This window comes from Excalfactoria chinensis, chromosome Z, assembly GCF_039878825.1.
Source record: "Excalfactoria chinensis isolate bCotChi1 chromosome Z, bCotChi1.hap2, whole genome shotgun sequence".
In the NCBI taxonomy this organism is placed as follows: domain Eukaryota; kingdom Metazoa; phylum Chordata; class Aves; order Galliformes; family Phasianidae; genus Excalfactoria; species Excalfactoria chinensis.
This window is the reverse complement of record NC_092857.1, coordinates 44,014,417-44,024,777: the sequence shown is the minus strand read 5'-3', so window position 1 is coordinate 44,024,777 and position 10,361 is coordinate 44,014,417. Positions and strand designations below refer to the sequence as shown.

At 42.3% G+C, this 10,361-nt stretch overlaps 1 protein-coding gene across 2 annotated transcripts in view; it reads right to left on the bottom strand.

Annotated features, from left to right (window-relative positions):
• Positions 1-4,393: 4,393 nt before the first annotated feature.
• PIGG (phosphatidylinositol glycan anchor biosynthesis class G (EMM blood group)) overlaps positions 4,394-10,361 on the bottom strand; it is an 80,204-nt gene continuing 74,236 nt past the window's right edge. For both annotated transcript variants that reach the window (XM_072360380.1, XM_072360378.1), the window contains exon 13: positions 4,394-6,712. In XM_072360380.1, coding sequence (XP_072216481.1) covers positions 6,487-6,712 — 226 coding nt within the window. In that variant the 3' untranslated portion in view covers positions 4,394-6,486. The remainder of the gene's footprint in view (positions 6,713-10,361) is intronic.

Here is a 10,361-nt window from a genome sequence, read left to right as displayed (position 1 = left end):
TAACCAGGGAAAACCCCAAGTAGAGAATAAGACAGAAGCTGTTACTGTAGGTCTGACCTTTGGACCCTGTATTTTAAATAGAATAATTGCTATTGTTAAGAATCGGTTAGAAGCAGCTCACCTAATGGTGGTTAAGGAAAAATATGAACCCCTTGATGGGGGACAAGAAGAAGAAGCCTTAGAATGGAGTCGACAAGAGTTAAAACGGTTTAATGAGCAAAACAAAATGGTACAATAAAAGAAAGGGGGGATTGTTATAGAGATGTTTGCTCATTAAAGCCGGGACGTGTTAATAGTTTAATAAAATGTTTGTTCGTTAAAACCAGGTTGGGGGTTGCGGGACGTGGAGACCGCGGGGATTGTGTTCTGCCTAGTTACAGGGGGCGGGGCCGGCGGCGCAGGTGAAGGCAGCGCGGAGCGGCCCCGGAGAAGCGCGCCTCGAAGGATACAAAGTTTCCTAGAAGAACCAACCAGGTGACGGCACACCATTCGCGCGATTACGGCTGACCAATCAAAGGACAACGCGCTCAGAGTGGACTTTACAAAAGAAGTTGGAATGGGGGGGGCGGCGCGGCAGCTTGAGGAACAGGGATTCCCCTGTCGCCCAGCGCTGGGGGGCGGCGCGACAGCTTGGGGAATAATGATTCCCCTGTCGCCCAGCGCTGAGTTGCCTTTTTGTTTTACCCGTTGTAATTAATAAAAAGTTATAATTGGAATACCATAGTCTTATTGATTTATCACTAAAACTGATAACATTCCCCACAGGTCAATATTGGGGTCCATCTTTTCTAATACAAAAAAACACCACTGTGATGCCACATTCCATGGGTTATAGACAGCAGATGGGGGCACAGAGCTTTGAATTACAACCTGACATCAAGTTCCTTACTAAGTTTTAAAAACAAATCTGTCAAGTTTTGATACATAGAGCCTCCCCCCGAAGTTCTCCAAGGATGTCCCAGCTGTAGGTCAGGGCCAGAAGCCAGGGCTGAGGAACTGAGCTCTGATGTTTGCCTCTTTCCCCGCTACCTTAGGTAACATCCTGGAAGAAGCATCTGAGGCAGCAGGAAGTGAGGTTCCTCCTGTTGGCAGCTGGGTTCAAGTAGGGTTGAGCCCAGGAGCAGCTCAGCAAAAGTCTGGCTTCTCACAGCTCTCTGCCTTGTTGCAGCTCTCTAAGCCTGTGTGGCAGCAAGGAACCCCAAGGGCAGCACACTAAGCCCTCTGTGACTGTGGCACCACGTTGGCCGGGGGAACTGAGGCAGTTACGCTCTGTCACACAACCGTGGATGATATGTTTCTTTCCTTAGGCTTGGGAGGTCATGCTGGGACCACACCAAGGCCTGGCAGGATGCAGCAAGGAGCTGGCTGACCTCATGGTGTCGTGTCCCAGCTGTGATGGGAGGGAGTGAGGACCAGATTTGAAAATACTCCTGGTTAGATTAAGGTAAAATTAATACTCAAGTTCCAAATGCAATCATTAGCCTTAGTAAGAATCTCTGTGCTACAATTACATTAAAATATTGGCACTCTTACAGTTCTGTCTATGCTGTGAGGCTAAACAACACGATTTTACAAGAAATCTAAGTAAATCTCACATTACTCAACAACTTGGTGAGGATCTATTCTAACCTCATTGCTTAATGATTAATTAGACTGTCAATTTAATCTCTCACTAAGCCCTTAGACATTTGCCCCTGATGTGAAGCCCATCGGAATGAGCAGACCAGAGAAACCCCTCCCTTTGCACACTGAAGGAGGCTGCTGCCTGAAGGACTCATAAAGGGGCACGATGGGAGGAGTATCTGGGGACTCCTTTAGAACTTACTATGGGATATTTTTAGGGGGTTGAGAGAACACACAAGAGTTACTGTGTGATGCTTAGGGAAAGAACTCAAAGTGGGGAAAAAGAAGCATCAGGATTGCATGGAAGGGAACAAAATGTGGGAAAATGAAGGAAAAAAGGGCTGGCTGAATGTAAGTGGGTTGTTGGTGTATTTTAACACAGAGCCCAGCATTTCATCATTGCTGTGTACTGAAACCTCTCATTAAACCCTACTTCTGTCTTCTGAGTGCTGATTTTTAGTGAACTCAGTGGAACCCAGGCTGGTAAGGGGCACTTACCAGCACCTCTGTGCAACAGCAAGCACAGCATATCTGCAAACCTCCGGGGTTCCTCTGTCCAAATGCCAGCAGCAAGGCAAACATAACATGTACATACAGGTACCTGTATCCATGTGTTCCGAGTGTCCTCAACAGCTGGAGGAGAAGAACAGGACTGGGCTGCCAGAATTGCTCACAGTTTTGCACGTGCCATGTGTTTATGTGGGCACCAGAAAAGCTCTGCTTGTCTGTGTGGTTGTGTGCAGTGCGGCACTGTGCTGCTGTGTGCCTGCCAAAAACACACACACAGTCTTACTGCTGGATAGTCATGCTCCAGTGACTCCTCATAGAACGAATCATAGAATGGCTTGTGTTGGATGGGACCTCAAAGATCATCTAGATTTAACCTCCCTGCCTCCTCATCCCTGTGGCCTCTGCTGTGCTCACTGAGTCAGTGCTGCCCCGGAGAGCCCAGACTAGATGTAGGGCTCCTCCTGGTAGCTGCACTTACTAGTTGGGTGGGAAGGACCTCTCTGATGATCAAGAACAGCCCAAGCCATAGCAGCCCCCTCAGACTGCAGGGCTCCTCACTAATGCATGTCAGGATCCCTTCTTGTTCATCAGGATCCTGGAGCTGTTCTCTATCTGTGGACCCCATCTTGCAGCACAACCATCCTGGAGCAGGGCTGCCATTTGCCCAGGCTTCAGGCTCCTCCAGAAGAGGTCTTCTCCTCCAGTTCCTCCAAAGGGTCACATCTGCTGCATGCTCTTATTCTATGACTGCACAGTTGTGGAGACAAGTATCATTCCATTTGCAAATGTTTTATGGGAGAAATTCCAAAAAAGTGCCCTGAATTCTACTGGCAGCACCTGCTCCAAAGGCTGGGACAGAGCTTCAGAGTTCTGCTGGAGTACGAGCAGCAGAGGAATATTTGGCTTTCTCTACATAGAAGAAATATGGATGTATGCAATCTGTAATATAAGTAGAAGGAGTTGCTTTTTTTGACTGAATGACTGAAACTGAGGAAGACACTGGTCTCCATTAACTGGATGAAGGTGGCTCTGACCAATAATGATGCTGAGTGGAAAAAGCTACTGTGTGCCAAAACTTCATCGCTGCAGAGATGTCTGTCTCTGTGCATAGAGCACTCCTGAGGATGCTGAACACTAGGGTTGGTACCACACTGGAGCAGGGACCCACAGAGGACTAGGGCAGCAGAGACCAGAACAGTCAGGATGGCGGAAACTGTTCCATGTTCCACTGCTGCTTCCCACATCACTCATTTCTCTTTGTCTGAGGGCTTCAGAGAAGATCAGCATGACAAGGGCAGTGGGGATTAGGAGGGGAGAGAAGCTAACTATTGCACAGTGAGAACCTGTGTGAAAGCATCTGCCATCTCGGATCAACTGACAAAACTTGGTGTTTGTTAAAAATAAAATCATTTTTTTTAGGTGATTTTTCAGTTCATCTGCCTGAGATGAGAACCGACTCCTTTCTTCCCTGCCCAAGCTTTGTTTGCAGCCCAAAAGCTGACAAAGAATCCAAACAGAATGTAATTTGCCGATACTCAAAGAGAACTGATGATTCTGAAGCTGAGAGCACTATTTTCTGGTGGTATCGTCTATACTCAGGTGTTAACACTCCACAGAATTGTGGTCAAAATTCCTCCTTCCTATCCTGAAGACTGAGATAACAGTTTTTCCAGGCCATTTATTTTCTCCTGGATATGAATATTTTTCAGTTTTAGAGGAGAAAGGAGACACTATGATTAATAATGCAATCCAAATCAATTCAAAATTAATACACAGATCAATTTAGACCCAGCCATTAGTGTACCACACACCAACTAGGAGCGGCAAACAGAATTAGTAAGGAATGAAAGATACTCTGAATGTAACCAACAAATCCCCTTTTTGTTAAAGGATTCTGAATCCCAGAAGCAACTTCTCCCCAACCCCCCCCCCCATCTCGTCATTAGTACCTTTGCCTTTGAGGCAAACCTCCTCGATACTCCTTCTGTAGTAGCATTAGGGATTGCTCAGGAGTTAACCAAGCAAATTGAGTGTCATGGTTTTGCACTGAGGTGTCGATAATCTCCCCCCTGTCGCTAGGCAACAAGTTACCAGACAATTACTGAGAGCCATGAATGGATGAATGCGGTACAAGTGTAGGACATCCCAACCACAAACTGTTTTCAATATTCCATTCTGATGGCGTGCTTCCCGCCCCAGCGTCCTCCTCTGGCCTTCCCTGCAGCTGCTGCGTGATTTCCATCCATCATGTCCGCCAAGTCAAATGAAAAACAGTTTATTTGAAACACTGAACTTTCCAGAGGTCACGGTGAATGATGCTCCAGCATCCAGCAGATAGGAGAGCGGCACAACACATCCAGAACACTGGAATTCTTTTACCATCATACAGTTACAAAAAAAAAAAAAATGTCATTAGTGATCAGGATGGCCTGTTATTGATATTAATGTAGGTGCCATGTATAAAAAACAAAAAAAAACCTATTTTTTAATATTTTTTTTTAAAGATTTGCTGAGATATGAGATGAAAACCCTCTAGATGATCTTTGTAAACGTGCTGTCACCTACCTAGGGCTTAAAAGCATTTAAATTTTAGATTTTCAGCAAACAGTGAAGTTCCCCATGAGCTCCTCTTTTGGTACACCTCTGATGATCTATTTAAATTAAATCCTAATGGTTGCTAACATAGACAAAAACACCAGGGAAGAGAAAATAGAAGTAAAGACTGATGATCGGTCTTTCCTTTATCCTGATGATCAAGATAGCTATCAGTGTTTACTTTCCTGCCAGGAGCAAGGAAAATGTGGTTAGGAGTGTGCAGCGGCTACGTTTGGCACTAAGAGGAAGGAGATGTAAGCACACCTGGTATCCCTCTGGTACCTCACCCCACTGCGCTCTGCCCTTGCTCATGGCTTATGACTCTCCATTCTAGAAAACATGATCCAGCCTTCGGTGCAGCAGCCATCAACCTGGTTTACCAATTAAACGTTAATGAAAAGAAATACAGCATTTTAGCAGTAAATGAACTCTGCAGAAGATTCATTACTTTGTCAGTCCATTAGTGTTTCTCATCCAGTGCCTGAAGTACAGAGATGCAGATGGAAATCTATCACAGTTAATGACTGCACTCAGGAAGAAAATACTGCCTTTAATAAAAATGCTAACAAAACAAACAAACAAACAAACAAAAAAAACCCAACACTGAAAAAGCAAGGAAAAATAAAATTTAAAAAAAAAGCCTCTTACCTGAGATATCTGTATGATTATTCCATTATTTAATTATTTGTTCGATACACACAAGGAGCAAAACAAAACTCATGGCTAATGAGTTCTGCTGAACAGCAAGAAGACATCTCACATATTTTTAGGGTGCCGTAGTCTAAGAAGCTAAAAAAGAAATCACATGTACAAAATATTTTTTTCAGTGGCCATGATCAGCTGCTCCATACCTACATCAAGAACTACCTTTTGAAATTCAAACTGCATTTACATATATGCAATTATTCTATCTAAACCAAAACCACTGAACAATTAGACCTTTTTTCATATTTCAGTGAGCAAGTCACTTAGGTTGTTGTTGGTTTTTTTTGTGTCTACACTCACTGCCTTCACTAGTGCCTTTTTCCTACACGTTGATTAAATAGATGCATGAAACAAAAACCTTCCATTACCTGTGTCTCGGGAGAAAAGAAACCACATTCACATGTACAAATATATACAGATTACTGATTTAGAGTTAGGGTAGCCTTTACATAAAGTTACAAGTTACTATGAGTTTCTTGGTGGGGGAGGGGAGGAAAGCAGCATTTAATGAACTTTTGCTTCTTCATCTTCCAAGTCAATAAAAAGAGCCAAACATCAAAGTTGATGAAAAAAAAAACAGAAGCTCAAGAATGACTTGATACGAGACATAGTGTTCATCTCTTTACCAGAGAGGATATTTTTCTTTAAAACTCAAGAACGTTCACTTAAATCTAGCCTCCAAATTCATTAAGGAAGAAAAAATCAGTGTTAAATATCTCTCCAAGTTACATCTTAAAAATACAACTCGATATTTGGCATACAGAAAAATTGACTGTCATGTAATATTGCGACTCAGTTATTCAGGCATTGTCATAATGATAGCTAAAGAACAAAATTATGTATGATAAGAGAGAACAGTTTATTTCAGTTCAGCATTTTTAAAGCAAACTGTGTAGCACAGGACAAGCCCTTCAAGCCTTGTGTGAAACAGGCTAAAATACACAGTATTGTTCTTCACACTCTGCTCAACAACTTGAAGCCTCTGTCATCCTTCTTCCATTCCAGAGACACATGAGACATCCCAGTACAGAACTGCGTGCTACATGCTTATTTTCAGTCCTGCACATTCTGAGAGTGGTTCTGGTCCATGGCTGTAAAGAACAAGCAGATAGCGGCTGTGATGAACACATGCACTCCTTCGTAAAGCAGCTTTGGTGAGAAGACGCTCCATATGAACAGGTGGTACCGGAGGCCTGTTACCAAAACGATGTAGATGGCAACTGGGATGGAATGCATCAGTGCATAGCAGAAACATCCATGACCCACGGCTGCGGAGTTCCTGGTAGAAAAAACAGAGGAGCTCATTCTCGGGCAAACACAGTAAACGCATCCTGGTTCATCCACTCTTTAGCATTAGTTCACGTCACCGAGAATATTCACAAATCTCTACTTTGTGATAGAAAGCTGATTTCTGGTGCAGTGATGAATCTAGGAATGCTTTTCCTTACCACCTCTATATATTCTACTGTGTGTTAGTGATGTTTAGTGCTTAAATAAATACACCGCAATAAGGGCACCCAGTAGTTCACCTCAGATGTAGAAGTTTCTTTGTTTTAACACACTTTGCTCTAAATGTTAAAGACTCCATTAAGTAGTTTCAAGACAGCTTCATCTCTTGTTGGCCATCCAGCGCCCTTCCACAGGGTCTGCCTGTCAAGGCAGAAAAGAGAGACTTCAGCACTCCTCCACAAAGCTGCCTACCCGTACAATAGATGATCAGATGGAGCCAGCTCTCCTCATGAGGAGCACAAAACGTGTGAGAGCACAATGCTGACCATAACCAGAAACATATAAAGCAATCTAAAAATTCTGCTATCATCAGAAAGCTTTGCAAGGCCAGCTCCAGAGAACTCTGCGTTCTTAGGCTCACATGAGCAATACACTGTGATCCTGTCAAAGGAGGTCAGCTAGGACCACTTCATTACAAGAGATGGCCACCACACGTGCAACCTACATGCCACGCTGAGGTATTCTTGTAGTTGACGGGAGTCAGGTGAAAATGGAAATGAAATGGTTTTCTGTACTTCAACTGTTCTCCTTCCTGTAAGGTGCCAACACCTTGGCAATGGTACCAGGTTGGCTCTTTCCCCAAACCACATCTGCTGTGACTAACTCACAGCAAGTTCAGATGCTTACCTGTCCAGACAAAAGGAAGGAACAAAGCTATCTATCTCGCAAGATTAATGCACAGAACATTTTCCTTCCCCCATCAAAGTATTTTACTTCATCAGTTCCCAAAAGAACATATCGACAAAAAGCAGAAATGATTTACACTGACATTCTTGTCTGAGAATCTGTTCTGCTCCTCCCGGTTCCTAATTACGATCTTGTTCCAAATAATAAAAATTTGAGATGAGTAGCACTTTTGTGAGATGCAAATTATTCACTTATAACTAAGCAAGCTACAGAACGCAGTATTTTACACAAACCATTGAACTTATTATTCTTTAAATCAAAATAATTAGGATACACTCCTGTTTTCCTGTGAAATCAAGAGTGAAATTCCCAAGGCTTTCAGTGGAAGGAAGAACAGAACAGGTCCTGAAAGCAGAGCTGAAAAATGAACTCAAAACAGCAGGAGCAAATGACTGCAAAGCATGCTTTCATTTCACAGATAACCATTTCTCTCGCTGCTTAGCCAAAGGGACTGGGGCATCAATGTGTCTCCTTCCATCTTCTGCATAACTACCTTAGCCTTGTACAGCCTCAGCTTGTACAGATATGTACAGCTTTATGTTTAATAAGTGATTTTGCTGCCAAAGAATAAATAAGCTGCATTTCAGTCAGTCTTAGCTGTTTTCATGTTGCTATGAGTAAAACCAGTATGTGCAGTAGTTAGATAATACAAATAAATAAAGGAAATATTTTTCTTGAGTGAGACACGCAAACAGGAAAATTTTAAATCATTTCTTAGAATTAAAATAAATAAATAAATAAAAGCATTTGATCAATCGATGAACTGATGGTTGTGGCTATTCCATTTATTAAGCTCCACAATAGGATTTTCAATTGAGTTGCAAAAGAGAGAAGTTACACATCTAGGTCTTATCAGAACCCTGCTTTTTAAATGTAATTTTCAATTCACATATTTTTTCCCAGTTCATGGTTACCTAATAATAACACTGTTAGTACTCCACTGAGCAAAAGCTCTTAATTGCAAATCGATTATGACTTTGCAGTACTTTTAATGGCTTCTTTTAAAATCATGAAGAAATTGGTTCTAGGACTGAGCGAAATTTACTTCTTTGGCACAAAAATTAGGTAGATAAAATATTTCAGATACTCACATTTCATACTAGAACAAGAGCATGCAATAATCTTGATCATTAACATTTAAATTTTCTAATTCTGGATTATGATTACTGGCAAGCAATTCCCAAGTCAGTAAGTAAATGCTACTGTTCTTTCTCAAGTCTGATGTAGTAAAAATAATGAACCATTTACTGATTGGATAATACATTCACTTGTGAAAGGTCTTAGCATGCACTTAATCTCTGAACAAAACACAGTCACCTACCTGCAGAGGAAAATCTTGGGACAGTTTCACAGTACAGTGCAGAAGAGCAATTTAGAGAAGGCAACAGAAGCAAACCGTTTCCAAGCTAAACTGTTAGTGGGGTTCAAGAGCAGGATAATGAGGTGCATGTAGCACCTGGTATGGCAAGTCACTCGCCTGTTGTTGCAGAATCAGCACTGGAATTTCTGAGCACAAGCAGTTAGTACTACTCTGCTACCCCAATGCTAAAGCAACACCTTAGTACTTCTTAGCACAGCACCTGGTGCTTCTGCTGAGCAGCCGGTTTGCTGAACATCTAAGTGTCATGGACTTCTGAGCCAGAGAGTGACAACAGGGTATGTACAGGGCTTAGCAAGGCTACGAGGAAATCAGTGCCTGGTGACTAGTCCGCTGCTACTAATGTGTCCAAGTCAGTCTAGTTATTTCAGCTGGATTTGATTACTCCAGAAGAGCTACTAGGAGAGCACAGAAAGCTGGCAGCAGCAGGTCACGCACCTGCCCTACCACTTAGCAGCTAGATTAACCAGTAATGAATACCTTGGTAACCCCTCCATGCTTCCAGAGTGAAAATAAAAGCAGGCAGCAGGATGCATCTAAAGCATCAACCTGTAACTTCTCCATACTGAAATGTCTCTGCAGCAGTTAATTCCTTTTCACATTTGAAGAAAAGCAAGAGAGGGATGTAAATTAGATACACTGATTCCATGTTCTAACAGAACCCGTTCAATGTCTCGACATCTACGTAGTGCAGGATGTTAGAGCGAGCCCAACCACTAATATAGAACTCATTTAGCAAGCTGAATCGAGGAGGCTGACAATGCATACCTAAATTTCATGTAAGACTGATGCTTGAGACTGTTAGATCTAGAAAAACAAAGGCTTTCAGAGCCTTGACACAAATAACAATACAGACTGACATTACCAATCTTTCTGTATATTGACTGCAAACAGTAAATATAGTCTAGAGCCTATAATGACTTTCAACAAAATCCTTCTTTTAATTGAATATTTATTAAACAGAAAAAAAAGTGTTATCACTTTTTGGGATTTGAGATGGAGAATGTATGTTGGGAGGGTTCACTAAGAAACCTGCCCAATACTTCCCACAAAAGTCAGACTCCAGCTTTTCTGTCCTTCCATCTCCTTCTGTGTGTTCTGGCTGCGCTCCGCTGCCTTGGTGATCTCTTACTGGGAATAATGAATGTGCATATTTGGAAGGTAATTTTTACTGTATTAGATTTTTTTATTACACTAGTGTTACCTTCCAGTCTTCCTGCAGTTTCAGTTTACAAGATCTCTGCTCAGTGCTCTCTGAGAAACTGCTGGAACTTTTTTAAGCTGTCCTCTACAAATTAGTTAAAGGTTTCAGTCAGAAATAAACCTCATAGCACTCCTCATGTCCGTCTGAATA